This window comes from Thunnus albacares, chromosome 1 (assembly GCF_914725855.1).
Source record: "Thunnus albacares chromosome 1, fThuAlb1.1, whole genome shotgun sequence".
Taxonomy (NCBI): domain Eukaryota; kingdom Metazoa; phylum Chordata; class Actinopteri; order Scombriformes; family Scombridae; genus Thunnus; species Thunnus albacares.
In genome coordinates this window covers 22,726,950-22,754,734 of record NC_058106.1, presented here as the reverse complement: position 1 = coordinate 22,754,734, position 27,785 = coordinate 22,726,950, and the positions used below count along the sequence as shown (strand labels likewise).

The 27,785-nt window shown below is 40.1% G+C and overlaps 1 protein-coding gene and 1 long non-coding RNA gene across 3 annotated transcripts in view; one reads left to right on the top strand and one right to left on the bottom strand.

Annotated features, from left to right (window-relative positions):
* Positions 1–11,889, top strand: part of LOC122981500 — a 42,826-nt gene extending 30,937 nt beyond the window's left edge. The window contains exon 3 of the long non-coding RNA XR_006403254.1: positions 11,809–11,889. This is a non-coding gene — a long non-coding RNA (uncharacterized LOC122981500). The remainder of the gene's footprint in view (positions 1–11,808) is intronic.
* lmo1 (LIM domain only 1) lies at positions 294–27,415 on the bottom strand. Of its 2 annotated transcripts, XM_044350238.1 has the most exons (4): positions 26,382–27,415; positions 11,804–12,017; positions 2,213–2,338; positions 294–803 (listed from the first exon to the last, which is right to left on the bottom strand). In XM_044350238.1, the coding sequence occupies exons 1-4, from the start codon at positions 26,401–26,403 to the stop codon at positions 698–700; spliced, it is 468 nt and encodes a 155-aa protein (XP_044206173.1). In that variant the 5' UTR covers positions 26,404–27,415; the 3' UTR covers positions 294–697. The 2 variants fall into 2 exon arrangements, with proteins under 2 accessions (XP_044206173.1, XP_044206165.1); XM_044350230.1 differs by lacking the exon at positions 26,382–27,415 and having other exon boundaries at positions 11,804–13,719.
* Between the last annotated feature and the right edge of the window lie 370 nt (positions 27,416–27,785).

Genomic DNA, 27,785 nt, shown 5'->3' with positions numbered 1-27,785 from the left:
CCCTTTCATGACACCTGCAAGTCCACAACAACACAGTTTGGAGAAGCATTCTTTTATTCCAAATAAAATCTTATTTAGTTCATTTTAAACAGCATCTCTAATTCCATCAGAACTCTGTAAAATGTAATAAAACTTGTTTTGTTGCATCATGTTTTAAAGAAGGACTTCAAATATATTTTCTCTTGCAAGGCTTTTTATAGCATTGCAGTTTTGGAGACATGATTACATATCAACACATGGGCCAACCTCCTCCAACAACTTTGGTTTTGGTACAAGAGAAAAAACTCACTATGAACATTTAAGAATCTTTAATTCACACTAGTAATAAAATTGCATTACATTTCATAAAATAAATGTTCCAGTTTATATATACAGAGAAAACAGACTGTACATACCCTCCAATGAACCATTTCTAAAAGGAAAAGAAAACAAACCTGAAACAAATTTCACAAAACATACAAGCAATACAGTGCTCAGCTAAGCAGGCACAACTGTACATCAAAATTTGTAACTGCTCAGTGTTGGGGTGTGGGAGGGGCAAAAAGTTGAACATTTACAAGAGTCCTTAGGGACTGATAAAGGGGTCTTAAAAAGTATTGCAGGCAAGCAGACAGATGCTTGTCTTTTTCCAAGTGCAGCAGAACATCCATCTTGTGTGTAAAGTGTGGAGCCGAATGTTGCTGCCACGAGGTTCCAACTATTGAACCTGTGTCTCAAAGCTCCCATTCAGCTGGCCCTCCTCATAGTCCATTTGACACAAAATCATGTTGTTTTTTAGGAAAAACTTGTCTCCCACGCAAAACCTGTTGGCAGAGAAAAACAAAGGCAAAACTGTTGTTAAAAACACAAAGACGATTAGTGTTGGCATTATGACAAAGTGGTGTGTGTGTGTTGACTGGCTGCCTCTGCTCTGCTCTGGCAGTGAAAATGCATTTAAGATCAGCAGGTAATGATGATTTTGTTTGATTGCACACATTTGGCTCAAGACATTTTACCTGATGCACACTGACACTACGCCCTGTCAGATTCAAAGCCTGCTTTTGATAGTCATCATAAATGTGTGGCTTCGAATAAAAGTAGATTAAAACCCTATCATTTCAAAGCAAGCAGACAGGAGCACTGGCGCCCAACGAAAGGCAGGTCAGCTCTCCTCGGCCTGGCAAAAAAGGCGCTGGCACCACAAGAGTTTCCAAGGAAACTCTGCCACGGGGTGAGCTTTTCACACACCAATTTGGTTCCACTGCTCAAGAATGTTTTTCCTCTAAAGTCTCAGAGTCAATTGAAGAGGAAAAATAACACATAGCAGCCTGCCCCACTGATGTTATTCTCTATGCTGCTGTTTGTTTGTGTGACACAGTGGAGAAAGCTCCATAATGTGACTGAAGGGGAGTGAAGATAAGAATATAGTCGAGCGTAGCTTGGCTTTAGTAATGTGCCAGGCTGGTAAAACAGTCACGGCCATGGCAATACTGTGCCAGATGAGACCTGGCTTCATGTCTGCCAGCTGAGAAGAGAGACTGCAGTCATAATTCCCTTACAGCAGGTGTTCACTATGGTAACTGAATCTGGCCTGCAGAAGGTTAATGGGCTTGTGCTGTGTGGAAGAACAGGGTCACAGCACCCCTGACAAGCATGCAAAGGACGTTGTGCTCCCAGAGTGGTGCCATTACCAACAGTATATTAATGGGAAAAAGCAATATTTGGGTATGTCATATTCTATGTATATCATACCATAGGCTTTGTGCTCGCTCCAATTTTATAATAATTCCTATCACTAGGGAAACACCATTTCACTCCCTTATGCAGCAACACACCTCTGGAATAGACTTTATTTTTGTAGCTCCCAGCTACCTCCTTGAAAACGTAAGAGCTCATTTTACATCCTCTGGCTTAAAAGATTTACAGATCTAGCCACAAACAAGGACAAACTGCTAAACTGCTGGCAGAGTGTCACAATAGAAAATAATTAGCAGAGCATTACAAATGCAACACAGCAACCTTTATTCTTACAAGACAATCCACATGCCCCAAAAATTTAGTTTTTTTTTTTTTCACACTTCCAAACTGCAGTCTGCAATAATGTAATCAGACAGATGTACTCTGTTGCACCTTAAAAGAGAGCTATATTTCAGCAGATTCTAATATTTAAGCTATTGGCCATTTTAACAAAAAAAAGGCTATGTTGTTATGCAGTTATGATTTCTATTCTTACCTCTGGTTACAAAGCTGACAGGCAAAACAGTCCAAATGGTAAACATTATCTCTGGCTCTCATCACCATTTCAAAGGCTGGGATCAGTTTACTGCAGGCTGCACAGTTCCCCGTTGTACCAAAGAGCCTGAAAGACAGAGAGCACAGACGGAGATTAACCCACCTTCCCTTTACCTTGATGCAATAAAAGAGTAAACAAAAACGTACTGACAGCAAGGACAATAGCAGAAAAAAAAAATGCTGCAATGGAAGAGAAAACATGGCAGAATCAAAATACGTTGAATGTAATGCACAAATCTTTCTTGGCACCCACTTGGTATTTTTGTTAATGAGAGTTACAAAAATAGATCTTAATTCTTGGCTAATGATCTAATTAAAATGATCACATGGTTTTAATCTCCTTCTTCAAAGAATTCCCCCTTTGCACGTTGCAAAAACAACAAAAACAAGTCTGAGGTAAACCATTTGAGCTGTTGAAAGTTTTCTTTCTTTCAAATCTAAAATACCTAATGTGGCTATCCCCAACCAAAGCCAGCTGGATTTTACACAAGAGGCTGCGTTCTATAATGAAGTCATAAGTTCAAAAGATTTCTGTTACAAGGATTCACACTCAATCCCTTCTCTCTCTTGCTCCATCTTCCTTTTTCATTCAGAGAACAGAATGATTGGAGATGTAACCTTGGAGAGTTAACTAAATGTTTCTCAGACTCACAACTCAAACCTTGCTGCTGCTTGTTTAGGCAACTGTTTATTAGACTGGAGCCAAATGATAAAGGTCACAAACAGAGCAAGGAAGCACTGGTGTAGATCTCTTTTGTCTTCAAAGGGACCTCAATGCTTCTCCCAGTCAGATTTACATTTTCATTTTCCGAGCGCCTGCCTTCTATGTTTAATTTGGAGATTCTGAAGCACAGAAAGATTTATATATTCTGCAGGAGGAGAAGGAGCGTTTCACAGCTTTACAAGAGGAGATAAGGCAACAGCAGATTGCCATTCCAACAATATGTTAAATGCTTTTCCCCAAACTTGTAGGGCTCAGACAGAAGAGTCACAGCGTTGATATTCGGCCTCGTTTAGGCTAGTCCCATTCAGTTGCTTTCACCTTGTTAAAGAAAACGTCTATCCAGCAGCCCTGCTTCTAATTAGGGGCCACTGCCTCAGAGGAGCAGGAGAGACAGAAACGGAGGGAGAATGGCTGTTATGTTCCATGAGAGGGATTCACAGGGTGTTAAACAGAGACATTGTTACAACTGCTTACTGTTTCAGTAAAATACTGCATGTTCTCATACAGCAGACAAGACAATATGGCACTCTGTAACATAAAGAATTTGTTTTTTTTCACATACTGTAGAGACACATTTACTGTAAACACTTGCAGATACAAGTGTTAATTAATGCATTTGTCAAAAACTATAATTCCTCCTGTGGGCACCCATAAGATAATGAATGACAATAGTAAAACACAGTTGTAATAATATAAAATCTGGCTTTTAAGGGGAAGTTATAGTTGTTGACAAATATTGTACATTAATTAACACTTGTCCTTATAACTTATAACTACATTATAGTGTGTTATAAACATTTATTAAATATTTATATGCTACTTATAAATGCTAAATAGGGGGATTTAAAATAAAGTGTTACCAAAAAAAGGATTATATACACACGTTCAGTCCAAATATCACTGCTCCAGAAACAAACTGTTTCTATTACATTATTTGCAGCAAACAAATTTTGGCGACCCTGATTTTTTGTTTTTGTAATTTTGATTAATTCATTCTCTTCCCTAGTGTTCACCTTACACCAAAAAGCTTTCGTCTTGGGGTGTAACTTACTGCCTCCCACCTTCTCAGCTTGAGGAACCAGTGTCATCATGACAATGGCAGAGACTGCTCCAGATTGTACCACACCTGAGCTCTAACTGTAATGAGGGGTCACATACAGTCGTGATGTCTTTCTCTTTCCCCTCAGGGAACCAAAGCTATAAAAGAGCCTAGAGAGCCTCGGCCACTTACAGAGTCTGACATGCACACACCCATAACAGCTCGTAGGATTATTCTAACCCATCTCCATTACACCCCGCTGGGCTGTGGACATGGTGCTCACTTGATACATACAGGTTGTGAAAACGCTTGGTGGGAGAGGCCCAGCTTGCTTCCTACACTGAGTTCCACCTTCAGTCAAAGGAGTGTGTGACACCTGTGGCTCATATTTTACCTTTTAGTTATAAAGTGTCTCCAAAAAATAACCCAAATACTGTGGGTGTAATCTCTTCTTCCCTTTCTTATGTAACATTTTTTCAGCATCCCATCTCTGCAGCTGTTGACAGACACCTCCCAACCTACTGTAGGTACTGTACACTGCATTTAAACAGTCCTGCAGAAACACAGAGTATTTTGATTAACTTTTAAGAATTATTTTTATCAATCCAGGAGAATAAAAGCAATGCTACTAAAATACAAAAACAAAATATTTATGTTTTATATATTTACATTTATGTTTATATTATGTTTACAATATTTGTTTTAGCAGTTGCACTGAAAACAGATGAAATAAGAAATTTCATACATACATAACCCTCATGATGTCACCAGGGTTATCTCAGCTTGAGCTTGATACAACAAAAACAGAAAGCCTGCAGACCCTGCCTGGGTAAACACCCACATCTTTCAAACTCCATGCCCCCCAGTTTGATAATGTCACAGATGGTGATGTCACTGATATCACAGTGACATCACCAGTTTGAGTAGTACCACACATAACGAGTAAACTGACCTTTGTGTGTAAAATTGGTGGAGTTCCCCTTTAAGGATGTTTGAGGATCCTCAGGAACTCAGACAGAGAGCATGCAGCAGACAAGCCGCCAAGGTAATAAACCCTTTGTGTATGTGTGTTGAGGCTGTTATCTTACAACAGTGGTCTTCAACCTTTCTCAACTCCAAAACAATTTGTCTGATGTCAGTCAATTCGACTTGGTGGGGTGGGCGGATTCAAAGGTCTGGACCCAGGCAACAAAACAGTTTGACAGAAGCAGAAATTGCATGAGGCTAATTGTACGGAAAACCTACTTTATTGTAATAACAACTGCATAAAACAGCATACGTAGGTGCAATCAACATGAACATGATGTAATCCTCTTTATATTGCCTCTTTGCTCTCTGTCTTGGTTTTCTTCTCATGTGGACTGTTGTTCAAAACAGACAGCTGTTTGTTTAGTTTTAGCCATTTCTCCATATTGCTAGTGCTATGGTGAAAAACAGTTCTTCTTTGTGTTTGTTTGGTTGTTTGCAGTTACATTTCAAGTTATATATATTAAGCTATATGCCGAAGTGTTGAGTTTGTATTAATGGCGTAATGCAGTAACTTTAACGAGGCAAACAGGAGTGGATCAAAACCAAGCGGGTAGTTCCGGGTCTGAAAAGTGAAGCCAATGTGGAAGTGCCTTAAAGCCGCATTCTTTCTAATGGCCAGCAGGGGGCAACTCCACTTGCTCCAAAAAAAAGTCTGAATGTATAGAAGTCTATGGGAAAATGACCCTACTTCTCACTTGATTTATTTCCTCAGTAAACACTTTCCTAACAAGGTCATGGTCTTAATTGCTAGTTTGAAGTTTTCTTCAATACAGCGTGATCGTGTGTATTCAAAACACCCCTGTTGTTTTCACAACTTTGAACTCGCCCAACCTAATGGAGACTGCAGGGTCTAACTGTACTCAACGTTTACTGAACATTTACTGAATCTGTGTTTCTCCATAATGACACAACGAGAACCACCGCCAGCCCCAAAAATATTTTTTAATATTTGACATCCGAATGAATATCCATTCATGAACATCCAATGAACATCCAATATGGGATAGAGCGAGGGGCAGAGAAGTGACGGTGGATGCTAGCAGGGCAGAGGAAAAGGTTAGTAGTAAGTTGTCAGTCTGGCAGTAAATGTACAGTACAGACTACAGTTTGTCGCTTAATAAATGCTAAAAAGTCACGTCTGTTGTTTCCCCAAATGCTGGAAAAGTAAAGGGGGTTAGCTCCAAAGTTGCATAACCTGAAGACACAAAACAGAGAAATACAGAACAGAGAAATGTGTGGCCCCCCCCTCCACCAAATATCCAAGATGGTGACGGCCAAAATGGCAAAGTTGAGACTTCAAAACGAGAGTCCACAAAACAATGGGTGATATCACGGTAACTACGTCCATTATTTTTTCACAGTCTGTGATTAAAACGAGACTTCGTACTACAATATGACCAATTATACTTATCAAACAGAGGGAATTAGAAATAAAGGCCTGCCTCTAATACAAGCCTGTTTCAAATAAAGGCATATTACCTTCTGCAGTTGAGGTAAATAAAGGCCTCAATCCCTATCTGAGGAAATACAGTATGTTTGTAAAGGCCATAGGATCTTCTTAAAATATATATTTTATTATTTCACAGACCCCTTGCAATTACACCACAGACTACTAGGGGTCTGCGGACCCCCAGTTGAGAAACAATGAAATACAAAAAATACTTAGTAGTATTTTTGAATACAGTAGATACCTAAACAGGAGACAAAATGTTTCTGCTGCTGGCTCAGAAAGGCTTTGCATCCATCTTCCAGAAATTTCTTACTGGAATGTAAGAAATTTCACTGGATGTGACTGTGTGCTATTCGCACAGTTCTTCCACCAACAATTGATGTGTCTGGGTTATAACATGGCATCAGCATACGACTTAATTGGGCCTCTCGTGCTAAGAGGAGATTAGAGACTGAGAGTAATGTTCAAACACATTACACTCTTTTCTTCCCTTTCCTATGAAGCTAAAAGCTATGAGAGCCACCACTCTAGCGGTCTCATGAGTAACAGCTGAAGGGAAACTACACATAGTGAGCAATGAATGTTTCACATCAAAACACGATCAAGTGCAAAATGTAAAGGTCACAGGTTTTGATGTCAGCTGAGAGAATATAGAAAATTAGAGTCAAACAAAAATTAGGCAAGGCAGAAGCGAACACATGAATGGACTGACCAGGTTAGTTACCACCTTTATCTTGTGCAAAAGTATGGAAAATACTCTGATTAAAAATCTAAAAAGCTAATATCATCTACACAAGCTGAAGGATCAGGATAGCCAATTAGCTTATGAAGATTTTTCTCACTGTAATCATGTAACCATACAAAGTATGTACAATAATTTGAATATAAACACACAAGAAAACTGTTAATACAGTTGCTCCAGTCGTTTTTTTTTTTACTTTAAATTCGATACGCTTCGCAGCACTGAAACACAGCCTTCAAAGAACATAAATTGCAGATTACCTTTTGAAAAACATTAATTCGTTTCATTCATAATAGATTTTTTTTGTTTGAATGGACTATTTTCTGCAGAATTCCCACGTATTGTTCTGACACATGTCATGTATTGTAAGAGTGCAGTGGCTCATGCACTTCAATTTCCCTGGTCATTTGGATTAAATAAATCAATATTCTCAAAAGGAAAGTGGGAAAAAATTCAACATCAACACAGTTTTTAGTGCTTCTATTTTAATAGCATGTGAATGATGACTTTCTGGAAAATAAGAGAGTACTGTTGATAGCTTCTCATAATACACTGGGCCCATCAGGCTTTGTCGATCAATCATTGGCATTGTAGCAGGGCTTGAAGCCTAAAAAGTCCCATTTTAAAATAGACGCTTCTGTGGTTAATTTAAACGGATTAGATGGTTAGAAGTGCTGGTTTGGATTGCTCCCCACAACCTGTGAGACATTCTGGCATGGCTTTCTGAACAGGATAACGCAGTGAAAGTGAAAGCAGACTGGCTATTTATTGGACAGCTTTAATGTGAGTGAGTGTTGAGGAACTTTCAAATTTAACAATCTGTGTTCAGATATTAAATGACCCCTGACATAAAAGTATTTCCTTCAGGTCTACTGTTATAAATGTAATTTTTTTCTGTAAATATATTATTTATTAAATTCATAAGCATACTGACCTAAACACTCCATTGTCTGCTGTGTTATATTTACTGAAATAATAAGGATCAATAGTCATAAATGCATACTGTTTTATTTGGAAATAAATGGTTTTTATTTGGAAATAAAAAATGTTTATTTTTAGTTCGCCTGCCTAATCTCTATTTCTTATAATCTTGAAAACAGGAGGAAATACCATACAGAACATGTCATACTCTAAAATCTCTAAAAAGAGTTCTTATTCAGTAACAGTTTTAACTTTGTGTGCTGTTGTTGGGGCAGAGTTGGACAGCAGTAAAAAGTGTAAGAAACTCAACTCTCCTTCCTCTGTTATTGAGTTATTACAATGGGTCTTTAGAGAAAAGAGGGCCTTCTTTAGTCCTTTCAACTTGCTGCTTTGCCAACTTCAAACCCTTAAAGCTCCTACAGTGCCTCTCTGCATTACTTCCCTCAGATTGGGCTGTGGCTCTTGAAGTTTTCTACGGTACCTGTTCTCTGAGCTCTTTGAGACTTCCCAGTCTACGCAGGTTTTGTCAGATTTCATAAAAGGGAAAGTTGTTAATGCATGCATCACATGTTCTGACCTTCAACAGTTGTGTCTTTTTGAAAGTGTAAACTTTTATGTTCAGATCTATTTTGCCCAGAGAGGAAGAGCAACTGTTTTACTTATTAAAGTAGTGAGGAGAGGACAGATTTGAAAAACAATCACATCCAGATGGAGCTATCATCTTCCCCCTGCTATTTCGCCAGTTTGTGGATAACTTATAATGTTCATTATCTTGAAAACGTTTTTCTCTTACAGTTAATTTTACCCCCTTTTGATAAGTGGATGACTATTATGTCCTCTCTAATATATGAAGTAGAAGATTAAATGATCTTAGTCCTGATGATCACACCATGACTAGATTGTCAACCCTCTGGTGAAGTCATACGATCCTGGGCCCTAGACAAAAGGAAACGCCTAATTAATCTATTATTCTCATTTGTAATGAAAGAGTGTGGCTAAGTTGCTAAAAAAAACACCCTCAATACAGAGAAATTGATGTCAGGATGATTAGAAATTCTGGACTTTTTGTTAGTGCAATGGTTTGGAGGGCAGAAGAGGACACAGGCTAAAGTGTGTGTACATTTTTAGTGTTTGTGTGTTGAAGATTCAAGAAAGCGTGAGTGCATTCAATAAGTTGCTAATGCCACTGAAGGACAATCACAGATGGAGCTCCTATAATAATTAATGTGAGCATGGCAGGGTTCCAAACCCTGGGAAATAACCAAAGTGTGTTTGATCCACCCGTGTGTCTTTAATGAAGTGCAGGAGGCTAATTCAGTGCACAGATTTAACTTCATTACTGCAGGTGAGGGGAGTCTTACTACACAGAAGGAACGAAAAGGAAACTGGCGCAGGACGGAGACTGCATCACCTACTTTCAAATGCTCTGGTCTCTCAAACTGCCTCTTCTCTACACGCAAGGCAAGGTTTTTAATTTGTTCCATAATAGAATTCATCTCAAGCATCTCTAGCCATTAAGTGTTCTGCATTTGTCGCAGGCTGAAGAGCAGGCGAGTGGGATGGATTTCATTAGGCAATCTGGGGCAACAGAGGTGCACAGAAAGCTCTCTCCTCATCTTCTTTTTTTCATTCTTATTTTAGTATTCCTAACTCTTTATTTCATATGTCACTCTCTGATTTTCATCCCATCTCTGACCTCTACATCTTACTGGTCTAATGTGCGAGAAAGCTTTTCCTTTTCCCGTCACTGTGCCAGTTAGGCACTTATGGCTTGGGGGTTGGGGTTGCTGTCTTTTCAGCAGATGTATTTTACCAAGTGAAAGTCTCTGCGCTTCATCATTTTTGCCTTCTCTTGGTCATTTGCCCATTTATTATTACCTCATATGCACCATCTGCCCCTTCTGGGGGCAACACTGGGTCTTAGTGGACCTCTCACTGCATCTTAAAAGCATTAACTGTGGGTGGGAACTGATGGATGGTAATGGTCTATCTCAACGAAACGTCCCTAAGCGCCTCTCAAGTGGACTGCAGGCTCCTTCTGGGTCAGAGGAAAAGCTGAGATGTGAGTGAAATGTGAGATCCATGAGTGAGGTAGGAAGATAACGGAGTGGCTTATGGTTCTCTTTACTTTGAATTTTAATAGTGATTGAAACGATGTCTGCTGTTTTAAATGTGTTCCTCTAAATCAGAGTAATGAACGGATCCAAACCCAGTGAGTAGCAGTAAGCTGGAGATATCAATGAGGGAGTGGAGAGACAAGTAGGCAGAAGGGGAATGGAGAAAGGGAGAGGGGGAGGACAGTACAGGACAGGGAGTTTTAGGAGGGGGGCCTAGGGCACCGGCATCCCTAAGTCGGCCCCAGGGGGGTTCCCTCTCAGATAAATGGTAGGATCTCATTGGGAATGTGACTTAACGCCCGGGAAATGGTCATGTTTAATTTAACAAGCAGATGGCAGGGGACATCTGAAGGAGGGGGAACGGGGGGGGGAACAGAGCCAAAGACACTGGTGAAGCAACATGCCTGCCTGGAGGTACAGCCTACAGCTCTGGTACAACTGAGACCTAGTCTACTCCATGACAGAAGTCTTCTGTGTTCATGTAAACACAGAATAAAAGATGTAATTATGAAAAAAAAAACTGTGCGATGAAAAGCAAAAATTACACGTAATCGTATTAACTTCACACCACACAAATAATGGCTTTTAGCTTAATGGGTATACATCTTCTCAGTACAAACAGAAATGGAAAGACAATTCCTCCATCTCGTACACAGTGGATCAGGAATATCTTATATTATATGAGGTTAGAAGAAATTAAGCACACACTGCAAGGTTCATCTGGCAAATTCTGTGAGTTGTATGTTTATCACTTCAAAAAGTAATAAAGTTTTTTAAAAAAAATTACTGTCTCTTTTGTCTCTCATTGTGACATCATAGAATCTCTATCAATACTATCAAACTAATAGTTGTATGGAAAATTTGTATTTTTTTAGCAATCAATAACACTAGTCACAAGTCAAAATCCGAAACAGGTTACTATTATAGAATTTTTTCATGTGAACATTAAAATTCAGATGTTAAATTATGTGTCCTATCAAAACAACCTCTTATAAAAATGTATGCCAATCCTTACTCTCTAATTAAACTGTAGTGCTGAAAATGTCGGAAATGTCATGACAGCATGATTCATGTCTTGATAGTTGCACAAGAATCTTCATAAGTTATACAGAATGTAAATTTCTTTAAGGATTACAAATAAGGAGATGAATTGCTCCAAAAATGCCCTAAAATGTTTATTTTCTGCCTATGCTATACTCTTGTAAACTGTCTCCAAGTAGCATTACTTTCTGCTGTACGCATACTGCAAAATAAAATGACGGCAAACTGTCTACATATCAGGTTTTGCCATCATGTAATTATAACACTGAGGACTCTTTGCAGTGATTTAGATGAATTGTAGATGTGTTTCTATGAATGGGAGCCACACAACTTAAACACTGAAAAACCGAAGCAAAGTGGCACTAGAAGGTAAAGAAAAACCTTCACTCCTTCATGTCACACGGCCCTTGCAATGGCATGGTTTTTGTGTTTCTTGTGAGTGGAGAGGTGACTGTGTGTCTTTTCTTGCCTCAGGTAGTCCCTGCGACAGAGGATGAGGTTGGCTTTCGTATAGAGGGTGGAGCCCACCTCCCCCAGGCGGCAGTCACAGCAGGCACATTTGAGACAGTCCTCATGCCAGTATTTGTCCAGGGCCTTGAGCAGGTAGCGGTCTTTAATCTTGCGATTGCAGCCAGCACACCCCTTCTGTTTCCCTTTGGGCTGGACGGAGAGCATCGGCACACCTGTAGTGATAAGGAGACAAACAGCCATGCGTGATTTACGGCCCAGGAACACGAGTGACTTTTCATGTTCTCTTTTTGATAAGCCGGCTGCTTCTCGAGGCGTCTAAGCCTGGCCTCGCGCACGGCCACAGCACACTGCCTACCTGCTTCATATGCATTAAAGAAAACATTCTTCCATGTAGATAGGCACACAGGTCACATTGGACTACAAAGCCCTGACGTACTTGTTCCACTTAGAACATGCTGTAATACAAAAGTTACATGACCGCTTGCAGCAGGCTTCAGAGTAAGGGGCATGTCTTGTGTATTTCTGAGGATACAAGACACAATGTTTATTTTGTTTACTGTGAGTGTGCCATGTAGTACGTTGGTTACCTACCATTTCATCAAAGCCCATTTCACTCAACTGTCCACAGCTGTAAAAGCTCCTCATGGGCTTTGTTTGGTATAGATTAACATTAACCTTTTAAAAAGCCTCTGACCACAAAAACGTTGCTACCAGACCCCAGTGAGATATGTTATGGCCTAAGTGCCTTTTAGCATACACTCACTCTCTGTGTTTTCATACATACACACACACACACAGGGAAACACACAGACACAAACTCACGCACACACATGTGCACACACAAACCACAAACGCACACACACACACATACACACACAGTGTTCCCTACTCAGAGCATTACAGCCTTTCCTCCTTTTACACTTATCTGTACTCATGTGTCTGCAACGAGCGAGCCTAACTTACCAAACTCGCAAATTGCCCTGCTGTCACGCAGGTCCCCTTTAAGTGCGCCTTTTACCCTCCTAAAGGACAAATAAAGTCCATTTAATAACTGCACTAAACACTAATAGTCTATGTGTGGTTGACATTTGTGTTTGGACTAAAAGCCCCCCTCAGGCCACTGCTGGTACAGAGGCAGGGGCGTGCAGCTCCCCTCTGTAGCACTAACAGGTCTGCCACAGCTGAAAGCACAAGACAACAGCTCTTAAGACACTCTCTCACACACTGAGCTATTGATCTGTCTAAAAGAACACACAGTGGATGCCACTTGCCACTCTCTTTCAAAACACATTTCTCTCTCTCTCTCTCTCTCAAAAAAACAAAACAAAACAAAAAAAACCCTGGACACTCTGCATCACAGGGGGTCAGGCCAGTATTTTGTATGTGTGGGTATCTATAAAGGCCTATTTTAAAGACGATGAAGATGTTATACAGCGTTTTATATGAAATGTCACTGTTTAACTGGTGCACTTTAGAGATGTGTGCAGGTGCATTGTGTCCGGATCAAATGCAGGTTGTAACAGTGTATTCTGTAGCTGTTAATGTTAAGTGTGAATAGGGTCATTCTGTAGTTGGATCTGCAATTTTAACAGTTACTTCTGCGGTTTGCTCAGTAATAAACGCAACCTCAGCTGGTGACAAGGGACCGCTTCACTCTGTGCACTGTTTTTCTCCGCTAAGCCTGTCAAGTTTGTTCTCTTTCACAAAAACCTTACACCACTTTTCAAAGGACTTCTTTGGAAAAGGAAAACATATTTTCTCTCTCTCTCTGTTTCTCACATGCATGCACACAGACACACACACACATCCGCATACACAAATGGACTCACAAAGTACCTTATTGGATCCAGATTTGCTCTGCAATTTTTGGCCATCCTTACATCAATAATTCTATGAATGTAATATAATTAGCATTTCCCCTTTTAAAAAAGAGGTGAAAGAAATAGGAGAGCTTGTTAGTCAAATTTATAGCTTTGGTTTATATGTCAGTAAGTGCTCCAGTGGTGTTGAGCCGTCTTATTTCTTTATCAGAAGTGGAAAGGAGAGGCTAATTGGTCCAGTTCTGGTGATGGGAGCCATCAATTAGTGTTCTGCCTGCCCTCCAGCTCCCTCACCTCCCTCCCTCACCAAAACAGGCCCCTTGAAGCTGGCACATTAGGATCACAAAACCTGCTATAAATACCAATGTTCGGTGTAAATGAAGCTAAAAAGCTTCAAATTCAAGCCACACTGGCTAAGGGCGGACTCTTCTACCTGCATTTCATGGCTTGTTAGGGGAGCTCTCTGCAGGTATGCCAACAGTGCTCGCCTGACAGGCTTCTACAGAACTAAAAAGTCTTAATGAGGAGAGCGAAAATGCCTGTGTGTGTTTCTATGTACATGTGTATGTGTATGTACTTCTGAGCTTGTGCAAAGAAAAAGAAAGGAGTTTCTGCAATTCCCTTGGGATCACAAGAATCTTTAATTTGCCTTTTATGACACCTAATTAGTTATTCTACTCAAAATCTTTGCTTTAAATAAGAAAACTAATTATACAAAAAGGTCGTTCCCCCACCTCCAGAGAACTACTCCTAACTGGTTGAGACCACCACCCGCCACACACTCCTTAAACATATCACGTGTGTTTTACATCACATTTGAAAAGGCCAAAGCTTAACCTATCCTGCAATTACTGTATGCTGCTCACCCCCCTGTTGGATGTGTACTTTGTTTTAAACCCTGCTCAGCATCATCAAAGTGACAACACACTATGTTTTAATGCAGCCGAGGTTCTGTTTTCAGTTAGTCTCACATTCATTCCTTCATGCATATGTTCTGGTCCTTCAGGCCTGACTAGAGAGAGATGTCTCAGAAGAGGAACGTCTAATGTCTGCCAGGAAACCAGTATGCACATTGAACTGATGCCTCTTCCTTGAAGCCATTGCAGGGAACAAACACGGGTTTGATGCCTTCTACAAAAGCAGCACCTGGAAAACAGCTTTAATAGTAGTGTACCAAGTAGTAGCTCAAACCTACTAAACAAAGAGCAGTGACAGAAAAAAAAAGATTGTGTAAAGTAAATGTCTTTTCAATTCCCTTAATGCCATGAGACATTTTCTTGCACCTGTCACCGCTCTCGGCGCAATGTGAAACTGTGGAGTTGAACAGAACCTCCCATGCTTGCCACCTCCCAGGAAGAAAAGCTGCATTATGAAAGGAAGTAGCAGACTAGGAGGCAGCCTCCACTTAATCCAATCCATTTAACAGATACAAGTGCCACTGACCTTCCAGTGTCATTTGATGTCACCAAAAGCATGCCTCTCCACATCACAATTCGTTCTCCAACAAGGGATGTATTTTACCCCTCAAAGTGGAGAGACAGCACTTGTCCTGCCAAATATCCTTCCTGAGAAGGAATTTAATTTGCCATTAGTAGTGTGTGTAAAGGCCTGTCATCTCTCTCTTCTTCCATCCATCTACTTTCTTTAAGATTGTATCTTTCAAGAATATGTACAGTTTCTCAGCCCAAGCAGTCTGTCAGAGCATGTATTTTCCATTATAGAGATAGCATCCAATTTCTGTGTTACCCTATTTAGACTTCCGTCTTTACAGCTATCAAAAAATCACATCACTCTGCTAACCTTTTTGATATATTTAAGGTTTTAAAAGAAAATGCGCTTTTTGGAGCACTAAAGGAAACATTTGAAAGTAGAGAAATATAATTATCACATAGACATGGCAAGACCCACATTTCCTCAGACTGGACAAGGAATGCGTGACAAGAAAGATGATTTGCTCTAAAACCCTTTTCTCTATTGTTATCACCAAAATGTTTGGTTGTTTTTTGAATGAGCGAATGAGCAGGTGCAAAGATATATGCTACATGGGTTTCCTATGAATCCTGGAGCAATCAGCCATGCTGTGTCATGTCATGCAGAATAAAGGAAGATTGGTTATTGCTTTGGCATCAACTGCTGTGGATACAAAACCAGGAAATAATCATCATCCTCATCATCATAATCATAAAATTGCCAGTGATACTGTCTGTATTTCTTCTATGTTCCAATTACATAGTTTTTATGTATGCTGATTATTTTCTAGATTAATCGTATAGTCTATGAAATGCCCCCCCTCCTCCCAAAATAAGACCAAAAAATGCCCATCACAATTTCTAAGAGTCTAAGGTGACATTTTCAGTTGATTTGTTTTGTCTGACCAACAGTCCACAACCCCAAATTATTGAATTTACAATCATATATGGCAAAAAAATCTGCAAATCCTCATGTGAGTAGCCGGAACCAACAAATGTTTGGCATTTTTGATGACTAAACTGAAATGATCAAAGTAGCAGCTGACCACTTTACTGTCGATCGACTAATTCTTTTAGCTGTATTTTTATGTGCATCAATGTGCATGCAACAAAGCTGAAATGTAATTTACGCACAAAGTCACAGTATCCTCCTAGTACACACATGATCCCAGTGGAACATCTGCTCTCACAGGCGCTCGCCCTTAATAGCAGAAGGGACAGTTGCATCTGATTCTGTGTTTTGTTAAATGCCTTTTGATCAATTAAAAGAACCGATGCCATGGTGTGACGCAGACTTTGCTAGTTCATGGGGAGGTAAAGGATCTTGATGAGAATCACTCAGCCTTCCTGACACATGGGGAGGGAGGCGGGCTTTCAAGGAGGTGGAAGTTGGCCATGGGTGGGCCTCCTCTCAGGGGCCCCTATAATTCCTCCTCCCAGCTGCAGCAAACAAGAGTGTTAGGCACCAGCATGGTAAATACACAGACTGGGATGCTCAGAGAAATTAGATACTACATTACCAAATGATTGCGTTTAGCTGAAACAAGTGCATCTGTCATCATCTTTACCATCACCTTCTCTTAATTCAAAGCACTCCTGCACAAGACATCAACCAACCATAATGACCTACGATGAATCTGCTGCATGAAGTTACCAAACTATCACACATCAACCCTGCATAACTGAATGAATGAATCATCTTAAATAAATCTGAATTATATTATATTATATTATATTATATTATATTATATTATATTATATTATATTATATTATATTATATTATATTATATTATATTATAGTAGAAACAGGGAGAACAATATAGAGCAGTGTAAAATCATAAATGTCTATATTGGTTTCCTCAGTGCGTGTGCAGTTTAGAAGCAACAGAGACTTGCTTTAAACCCAACTCTTTAAGGTTTCTGCCACCACTGTGAATGCTGTGGTCATGTCAATCCTAAGTAAAATTTGTCCCTGGGCCAAGGTGTCTGCCACTGAGGTTAATGGGGATCTCATGCAGATGTCTTGCCATTGTGTGCATGAATCAGCCCCTTTCATTCAGCTTCCGTCATTGCTGTAATTGAGCCCATAGACACGTTTCTCTATTGCCAAGACAAAATACAAGACATCTGGTAATAATATCAGCTGGAATACACATGCCAGTTGAAAGCCGACTGATGAGTGTATTCTGAATGATAAGCAAAATAAAGACCACTGATTCACTGTGTGATTCATGTTCCCATCCTTATTTGGATCATATGCATGGAGTAAAGGAAAAGATATGCATAAACACAGACACACACACACTCACTCACTCACTCACTCACTCACTGAGAGAAACACACTGACACACACATTCTCAAATTAGGTAGTTTCTTACAGGGCCCAAGTCAATATTACATTCATACTAAAGGTGTTTTCTTATAGTTTTCTGTAAGAGCCTTCTATGTTACTGTAAGGCATGCTACATTTCCAGATGGTTGTGTATGAATGCTGGGGTCTGTGGGGTGATCTCTGGGACTGTATGCATGCTATGATTATGACATAATTAACACCCACAGTAAGTGGGAGAGAGAGAGCAGACAGGGCTGGTGCGGATGAGGAGGGGACTGTTCATTAACAAGATGCACTCTCTCAAACTTTGCAGCTTGCTGTGGCTAATAAGCCCTGGTGAAACGGAGCCCAGCCGTCCCTTGCATTGACCCTGGCACTGCCTGGGATAAGGGAGGGTTTTGTCTCCTGGAATAATTGCTCTTTTCACATGTTACAAGTGTCCTGACCCCCACGGTCGGCAGCCACTTTCCCTACCATAATTACTCCTGATCCGCTCCAAATGAGTCAGCCGCATTAAGGCTGCAATAACACTGGCCCGGCTTCAAGCGCGGCATGGGGAGTCTCAGCAGAGCAGCCTGGAACAGGACTGCCTTTTCTCCCAGCCCACGGTCATTTCCATCACGTCAGAGGTGCATTTCTTACACTTGAAGTCAGCACGAAGGCCCTGGGCCTTTTTCTGAGGCTTACAGAAGGCATTGTTAGCTCCTGGTGCTCACTACTCACTGTGGTTTGGCTGCAGACTCCATCCCAATTAACGGAAAACTTCATTAGGGTGTTTTTTCCACACTTTTCAGCCCCCTATTATTTTTAATTTATTCACATGGGGTTAATTAAAAGAAATGTATCACAGAGATATGCAACAGCTTTCTAATTAAATTCATTGCTGCTTTTTTTTTAAAGACATGAAACTGGCAGAGTTTCCAAATTATTACAGAAGGCGACTTGTTCCAACACTTGGTTGCTCAGTAGTAGGGTGAGATTAGAGCTCTGCAAGGTAAGCTGTCAACAGCAAGAAACGGAGTGAGAGAGGGAGAGATGGGGTGAGAAAATGAGAGTGAGGGAATAAGATGAATGAGAAGAGGGAGAAAAGACACCACACAGTCGTGGTTTTATCGTGCTGGGTTACCCCAAATAAACAACGTGAAAACCTTTAAAAAAAAAAAAAAAGGAGGACTGATGAACTGTCAGTGTTGTCAGAGCAAGGAGAAGATTTGGTATTGGATCAAGCCATATCAAATGTGGGCGTAATGTTAGGCTTTGTCTTCTGTTGATCTGATCTTGAAACCTGCCATTTTACCATTTTTCATTTAAGTGCAAGCTGTCAATAACCAAAAGGGCGAATGCATCTTCATCTTCAGTCCTCATACAGAAGTTGTAAGATCAACTGACACTTTTAGTGTTCATTTGAAATCGAATAAAGGGAAAATCAATCTATTCTAAAACTTCTTTTAGACTTAGATAGAAGAGGCAATCTTATGTGCCACTTCATGATTCCTGACAAAAAAAAAAAAAAAAAAATCAAGCTATTAGACCTGTCATAGCCACTTTCCGCCATTCGGAAACAGAATAATGCACAAACACTTTTTAGTCCACATTAAAAATGCATTTAGAGAAGAATAAATGTAGCCTTCTAAAGTTTGTGTCACTCATGAGGTCAGGAAGTGATGTACAAAATCCTCCCCACTCCCCAGCAATTACTGCACACTTATTATTTCAAAGGATATGCCAGGAGACAGGTGTGCCATTCAGGGTCCTCAGTGTGTTGAAAATGGAGGGGAAGAAGGAACACCATACTGTGGTGCACCGTGTGAGGCTCTTTAATCTTGAATAATGCAAATTCCCCACAGGGGGCAGTTATTTGGCAGCACGGGCCTCTAATGTCATTCAAGCACCTAGTCCCACACCTGATGGGGTAAATAATGAGAGAGGTTGGTTGGGTGCACAGTTAGGGGGGTCCTCATGCAGACTGGGCGTGATGTCATGTTGGATGGCAAGTTAGTCTTGGAGAGTAAAATTTTATGACATTGGCTGATGGTTGATTATGAAGATGGCTTGCTCATAATGAATTCCATTTAATAGTTTTATATTACCTCATAATAGACAGACTTTTTCCACAAGGAGTAATTCTTACTGGCTAAAGTCAAATGGCAATTCAACTTGAGACGACTGGTCAAATGAAATGAAATAAAATGATATGATAGAGGTGTGAATGGGAGGAGGGGCGTGGGGGGGGGGGTCCAACGTCTTAGAAACAAGTTTAAGTTAATGCTGAGCTCAGTGGGAATGTGTGTATACAGTAGATGTTATTTGCCCCTGAATTTGTAGTTGCAAACATCATAGTTAAGCACTGATTAAATCAGCAACTTCAATATCCAAACCCTAATCTACTAGCTTTAACAGTGAAAGAACTACCCCCCTTAATCAGAGTCTTTAATTAGCTATTTAAGATTTGATTTACTGAAGGTCATCCAATAAGAGATTAGTTCTCAGCAAGTTGGCTTTTATTTAAGAGAAGGCACCCCAGGCTTTTCTATTTACCAACAAGATAGCTGTAATATCTAAAGAAAGTGTGAAGCCTCTGTCCCCCATTACTCAGGATACTTGTACTAAAAAGCATCTCTAAGGAGGCTTTTAAATTTGTTATGTTTGACCTAAATAAGTGCATACGATATTTTTGTTTTTGCCAAAAATAGCCTCTTAAAGGTCATTTCAAGTTGTATTAGAACTACAGAGTATACTGTATGTATGCATGAAGACAGAACAGCTACAATGTATATCTCTACAAAGTGTCAGTTGTGCAGTAACATTAAAACAACTTATAGGTTAACTGCTGTAAAGTGCACATGTGTTATGACACTGAACAGCATCTTCATCCCCTGACTGAGAATGCAAATAAGAAGAAGAAAAATGAGCCTCTGGTGAGAAAGAAAACTTATAATGCATCTTTGTTTGAGATGCAAAAAGGATCTCACTTAAGAGCAAAGCTACTTTGTGACACTCAACCTGCCGAAAACTGAATATAGCAATGGGAATACAATAGAGCAGTGTGGTGTCTGAAAGACATTTACAGTGAAACAAGTCTGAAAGTCTAAAAGCCCTGCTAGCAGCCCCTAGAGGCTGTGCTGCTCCTTACATCCCCCAAGAACAAAGTGTCTTTTACTGACCGTCCAACACTGCCATCCTCAGAGCCACACACTTACACAAGCAAGGCTGAAAACACATGAGGAATTCTCAGCAACAGCACTTAAAGAATGGTGGGAGCTACAGTAATTGGATAATGAGAAATAGGTAAGGATCGAGGCTCTGGCAAATGGAAAATATGACGCTGGCAAGAATTTCTGCCAGCACTGTGTTGTGTGCACTGTAAGGAGAATACACCCGGTCAGTTTGTATAAATGACTTCTCCTTCTGAAACTATTTTATTACAGTAATACAGCATTATTTCTGCAGGTGTTCATGTTTAACATATGTCAGTGCTACTCAAACTAAACAACATCTGTTTTACAGGACTTACAAGCACATGGATGTATGTGAAAATTGTCAACTGCTGCTGTGAACCAAAAGTATCACTGATTCACATGTTTACATATAAATCAGAAATTCAAAACTCCGTCATTTTATACAGTATTACACAGTTTTTACCATTATCCATACCCCCCAAAAAACGCACATACACAGTTTACCTGGGGCTCCCCACCAGAATAACATGTTCACAGCATACACTTACAAACAATACATATGTACGCTCATTAAGAGGTACAGTACACCCTTGCCTTTAACAAATATGCATCGGGATGGATTAAATAAGACCTGTTTAATACTGAGCGAATAATAGCATTTCTGTATGTTTGCTTCAAGTAACAAGAAAGCGTTAAGTGACATCAGTGTAATTACAGTTTGAGATTCAGTCTACACATGAATAATGCTCTAATCAAAGACATATAAACATTCATGTTTCTTTGGCAGTCTAAAAGCCTTTAAAATGTCTTTTTTTTCTCCTTTTTTACCTTGCAATATAGAAGCATGGAGAGTATCGTAGCATAGTATGTGAATGAATTTGTGAGACAATTTCCTCATAATTTCATTGCGTGCACATTATTACACATTAAAGTATGTAATTTACATATTAAATGCATGACATTAACCCTGCAGAGTTTTGATTTTCATTGAAACTTAACTTATAAAGTGCTTCAGTGGACTAACAGTGTAACAGGTGATGTTATTTTACTACAAGTACCATATAAAGTTTTTCTTCGGTTAAAATTTTCTGTGCATCTTAACAGTAGCACTCAGTTGCCAAAGAAACATAGTCGTGACATTAATTTTGACCTCTGCTAATCTCAAATCTTTGCTGCATGTCTCTCTCCTTTCCCCATCTCTCCTGTCTTCTTTGCTAAGGCTATGATAACAGAATGAAGGAGAAATGATTTTCCAGAGAGAAAAGAATACGCTTTACAGAGTGCTTCAGAATGCCAAACAAGTCAAAACAGAGAGTGTGCAATAGGTAAACAGGTGAACAAATAACTTTGTGGAGAAAAAAAAAGTGATGAGATGTAGCAGGAAGTGTGTGCGTGTGTATTTTTTCCCATATCAACATTAGTGTAGTCAACAGCAGCTTGAGATACTCAGTGGCAGTGAAACCTGCTTCCAACAGGTTCAAACTGATGAATAACTAACAATATATTTAATATGTGGCGAGCCATTATCTGTAATGCTGGACTACCAGGTGTCGACAAATATCACAATGGTTTTATATCGGCACAACCATCAGACGCTAGTGGGGTTTATTTTTTGCCGCTGAGAACAGTTCTCTGCATGTGCATTATCAACATTACTTCTGAGCATGTCTGCATTTGTCTCACAGCTACCGGTAAGATGTTAGGTTTTTCCAAGGTGGTTTAAAGTAACAATTCATCTCACTGTGTCAGCATAACTGTGGATTTTGTCAAAGGTTTTATTGCAACGTCTGAAATGACCCTTGCGGCTTTGAGTTTCTTACTTGTTCATATCATTTTCAGTGTGACACCTCTACCTCTTTATGCCGCAACCTTCACTATTCTCACACACAACTTGACAACATAGCAGAAATTCTTCGTGACGCTGAGAGAAAATCATTTGCAGTGAATAAAAACACAGGGTCGGACATTGAACATGTATCACAAGGATCAGCCGTTCCTTGTGATACATGTGATAGCCAGATCTTGTTGTGAGAATTTTTATGATAACATGGCTAACATGCGGCCTCTGGCAATAATAAACGGGATGCTCTCACAGCTCGAGAGTGCATAATTGAGTTTGTGCGCCACACTGATGAGTGCAGCCATTTACATCGAATGCAGGTGGGCGAGCTCGGTAACACGTGTCTCTTAAGTCTCAATTCGGTCCCTTTGAATTCCACTAAGATTATGGAAAATGATACACATCTCGCACACTCGTAGATGTGAAGCGATCAGGACTGATAGGGATCTAGAGGTTTAGTGGTGACAGATGAAATTATCTCCAGTGAGAATTCTGCATTTGTAAGATGGAATTAAACACTTGCTGCTCAAAATGGTACAAGTGTGATTTCCTAAGCAGTTAAAAGGAATAATGAGAACAGCTTTAGTATATCATGGATGGTGAAAACACTGAAGGCATACTGTATGTTTTGGTGCTATTTTGCTGTGTGTATGCATATAAAGCAGCATTCATTTGTTACACTCCTAGTAACTATTATATATATATTATATAAAACTGTCTTCTGACAATCTACAGTATGTTTGAGACAAAATTGGAAAAGTACAGCAAAGGCAATACAGGTGCCTGCAATAAAGCTTCATGAAAAACGGTAGTGACTTAAAGAAATATCAAACGAAGCAATGTGTTTGTAATATTGTTCAGGGCCCAGAGCACAAAAACCAGACGTAATTTCAATATTTGAAATGGGCAAGTTTAATTTTGAAGTAAGAGCAAACCAATAAGCTGAGAAAATAGCAAATACAAGAGAGCAAATTGCATTCCTTTGGAAAAGTGAAAAGACTTAAGGAATATATAAAAGTAATCTCCAGCTGGAAATTAGAAATCAACCCTCAGAAACCAAATAACAGAAAAGAAATATTACTGTCCACTTTCTAAATCAATATAACATCGCTACAAGACAGTATTACCATGGTAACACCGGTAAAGAATGAAGCAATTCTTATTATTTCAAAATAAAAATCGGAGCCTGAAGCCCAAGTTTTATTACAGCAGTCGACAGATCACCAGTCTGTATTCATTTGAAGCATTGCTTTTCAATCACATGCTTTATGAATGTACAAATTTCACTGGACAGGATGATAACAGGACTGTAAATTAACAAGCAAAGGTAACCAGAAATGTATCAGTAGCTGGAGGATTTTTCTTCTGCTTTAGAGTCTTTAGAGTATACAGCTGTGTTGAATGTTCAGCAAAAACATGCTTTATGCAGCGTGGACACACTTTCTTCTCCTGCAGTTGGTTCGAAGATGGAGAGAGAATGGCTGAGTTGCTTTTTCCTCTCAAATTAGACGCAAATAGGAACCTTCGTATGGCAGGGTAAAATAAAAATGTTGACAGAATATTTTGGTACATGTGTTGCTGTTCATTACTAACTATGACCTGCATATTAGGTCATTTCATGAAGCAGTGCCTCTATTCCTTTAACAGTCCTGCTCCGTGCTGTCAGACTCAGTGCTTTACCAGATAGTGTATATCATAAGTTAATGACTGCACCATATCTCTAAAACGGTGATTAGTTTACAATATGCGTGTAAATTGTGATGGACAGGACAGACAATATGAGCAGGTCACCACATACGCAACATAAGAAATATTTTAGGTTTGATCCTATGAAGTTTATAAGGAAAATATAAGAGCAGCCTGTCTGAAAATGTATTTTCAATGCATGACTTTTAATAGATTGATACAGTATGAAAGATTTTCTCAATGGAGCTCAGATAAGGGAGTGAACAGATTCATTTCTGGTTATTGCTTTTGTAGTGCAAATTGGTGCAGACTTTTCTAAGAGAAGTCAGAGTTCAAAAACACTGTCTGCCAAACAGGCAGCCTGACTTTGTTGCCAACTAGGATCGCAGGCTTCGAACACGGGACCAGACGCAATGATGGTCTGCTTTACAGGTCACATAAGGACTAAAATATGAACACTTAAGCAGCACACACAAACACAAACACACACACACACACACACACACACACACACACACACACACACACAGGCATAATAGTGAATCAATCAAGAGAAACAGACAGTAATCATACACATGCACCCATGTGGCCACCCAAAACAACGACCCACACCTCTCTCCCCACATACACACACATTTATTTGTGCAGGCACTAAGTGGATACATTAGACAAGAAGGTTGAATTGACAAGCCTATAACTTTAGAGCCAATAAACGCTAAGAGGCACCACAGTGAATGAGACCAGATCCGAGCAGCTCTGTTGACAACCTGGCCAAAATACTGGAGCTGCTGGTCGGGTCCAGCAAATAAAGGGTGAAGCTTTTAGGCAATGAGCAGCAGGTGATCTCAGCTTTTCTGCAAGTCCTAATGCTCCTAAAAGCCACTCTCCCTGGTTCTGTAATTGGGCATCAGTAGTTAATGTAGTATTGACTGCATTACATGCTCCTGTGCATCCTTTCCCACTAATGCCATTTGCATCACCTTGTACATTTACCATATTGCTTAGCCAATAACTGTTAAAAGCAATCTGAATCATGAATCATATAGGGAACTTTTAGCTGGACAGACATCCAAAGGAGACAATTTACAGTTGAGTTAATTTGGGTACATTAGCAGCACAACATGGATTCAGCCAGACAGACCAATTTATGTCTCTGCCGCAAACCTTTTATTGGTTTTTAGATGTGTAAGTGAAAGGATGCTCTGCTAAGAGATGAAATATCCATTTTCAAACATAAATAATGGGCTACAAATGCATCCATTACTTTTGGAGGAGGAGCCCTCCTCCAAATGTGCAAAAGCTATATACGGTAATTTGGGAAATAACACACACACAAAAAAAATGTCTTTTATGATTTGTGGAGGTTGTCATAGTGCATGTCAGCAGGTGGTCTATTTTGACAGCAAAACAACCTTCAGCAGACTCTTTAAAAAGTGTCATAAGAAAGAAAAACAGCAGAGAATAACTTCATTTCAGCGTCATAATGCCTTTTAGTGCTGTACATGGCGTCCATCTGAATATTATTACCATGCTATGTTAATAGATGTTAATGCACATACATCACACTGAGCACCATTTAAACCTGTACTGTATAATGCACTGCACGTCTCAACATCAGTTTAATCCAAAATGGGACGTCATTAGAGGCGAGTTTGATTTAAATTAAAATTAATTAGATTGCCTCACCCATTAACCTAAATACATTGAAATAGATAAGTAATGCAAGTAGGCCTATTTGGATGGAAAGTGAGTGAACGTTGCACGGCGCTATCCATAATTTGCAATCAAGTTAAAAGCACTCTGCTGTCATCTCCCATCCCGTGGTGATGTCAAAGGCTGCCTCGCTAACTTCACAGACGCAAAAAGCACTTAAGAGGAGGAAAGAAAAGAGGAGCCACAGCGTCTGTGGAGTATCCTCAAACTCCGGGTTACACATCAAAACGCTACAGACAAATCTAGTCTAAAAAAAACATGCAACTCCTCTGAAGTAAACTGCAGTTTGGCAGTGCATGGATATGTGTGTAAGTGCACCTCAACTTCAGGGTACACAAGGAAATCACAATATTCAAGTCCCTTCGCGAAAATACGGACCCTGTCGGGAGTAAATGGGGTTGGAGAGCCCGTATAAAGCGGAGGCTGCGGGTGCGCAGGGTCCGGGGCGATGGGGAAACACTTAACGTGTAAAATGTCAGTAGTTTGCCGTGTTACTCCCCAGGTTATTGCATCCTACGGTCGGAGATGTTACTCACCCTCTTCCTTGTCCAACACCATCGTCCTGAGGAACGAGGAGTCCTTCCCCGGGCGATCCGTCCTCGGCTCCAGCAGGCTGCACCGCTCGGTCTGCTCAGAGCTTCTCCTGGAAATGGCTTTGAAACGCGCGGTTGACTAGACTACGCCTCGATACACCAAAAACCCTGGAAAGATGAATTGCCGTCTGCACGTTTTTTTTTCTCTCTCCTCCTATCAATAATAATTCATACGCGGAATACCGTGATATACGCGGCGAGATCCCCCTATCCGGACTGAACTGTAATGCAAATAAATAGCGATCAAACAGCGTTGGTTGCTCTTGATGAATTCCATGCGAATAAAAAAAAGGCAAAACAATGAAAAGCGATATAAATCTAGTGTCGCCTATCTGTAACGGTGCATACACACAGAGACGGATCAGACGCTCAGACTGAACGGCTGAGCTCTTCCTCGCTGTTAATATTCTCTCTTTCTCGTTCTCATTTGCTCCGAAACGGCAACTATATTCAAACAAATCCAATTGCAAATCTGACAACTGCTGAAAGCAAACTCACGCCGCCTCTCTCCCAGTTTATGTGCCGCGCTCGCCTCTGCTGCTACTGAATAAATGCGCGCAGTTTCCACAGACCCTCGGATTCCCCTGTTAATTAAATCAATTCATTATGCTCAGATCTGATTAGCAGCCCTTCCCCCCTCTTTGAATCAATTATTCAATACACAAACATAATTGCTTGTGCCAGAGGTGTCTAAGTATTAGCTTATTTAACTCCAAGGACACTAATTACCCCTAGGGCAAGGGAACTTTTCTCATTAATTCTGACAAAACACAAAAGCGAAAGTGTGTGTGTGTGTGTGTGTGTGTGTGTGTGTGTGTGTGTGTGTGTGTGTGTGTGTGTGTGACACCGGTCCGCCTGCCAGTCTGACTGTGCGTGATAGAGAGAGAAGGGGGAGAGCGCGCATATGCACGTAAGGTTGTATTGATGCACGTGCACACGCACGCGCGTGCGTGTGTGTGTCAGGGAGAGAGCGAGAAAGAGAGAGAGAGAGACATTGAGAGAGAGCGAGGGGGAGTGATGCTGCTCCATCAGTGCCTGGTACAGATTGGGTAAACATAAAATGCGTTGTTTTTATTTAAAAAATCTTCTTGCTTTTTTCTGCAGATTTTTTGCTATAGAAATATAGCATCTAATTGTGGTCTATTTAGCAGTTAATTAGTGTCCAGACACAGTTATCATACATGCTGCAGATAAACAGTCGTTTCAAAAGAGACAGCACAACAGATGGGCTGCGTTTTTGATTAGTGGGTAGATAGAAGGTTCAGTTTCGAATCTGGTAATATAATTGTTGCCTGTTATTGCCAAGATGAAAGTGTTGCTGTTTCATGGTGGAGCCTTAAATAGCAC

Coding starts and splice junctions, on each gene's coding strand:
- lmo1 (XM_044350230.1), bottom strand. CDS start 12,045: ATGGCTGTTTGTCTCCTTATCACTACAGGTGTGCCGATGCTCTCCGTC. Junction 2,339..11,803: donor TGTCGCAGGGACTACCTGAG/GCAAGAAAAGAC, acceptor TCTGTCTTTCAG/GCTCTTTGGTACAACGGGGA. Junction 804..2,212: donor TGTCAGCTTTGTAACCAGAG/GTAAGAATAGAA, acceptor CTCTGCCAACAG/GTTTTGCGTGGGAGACAAGT.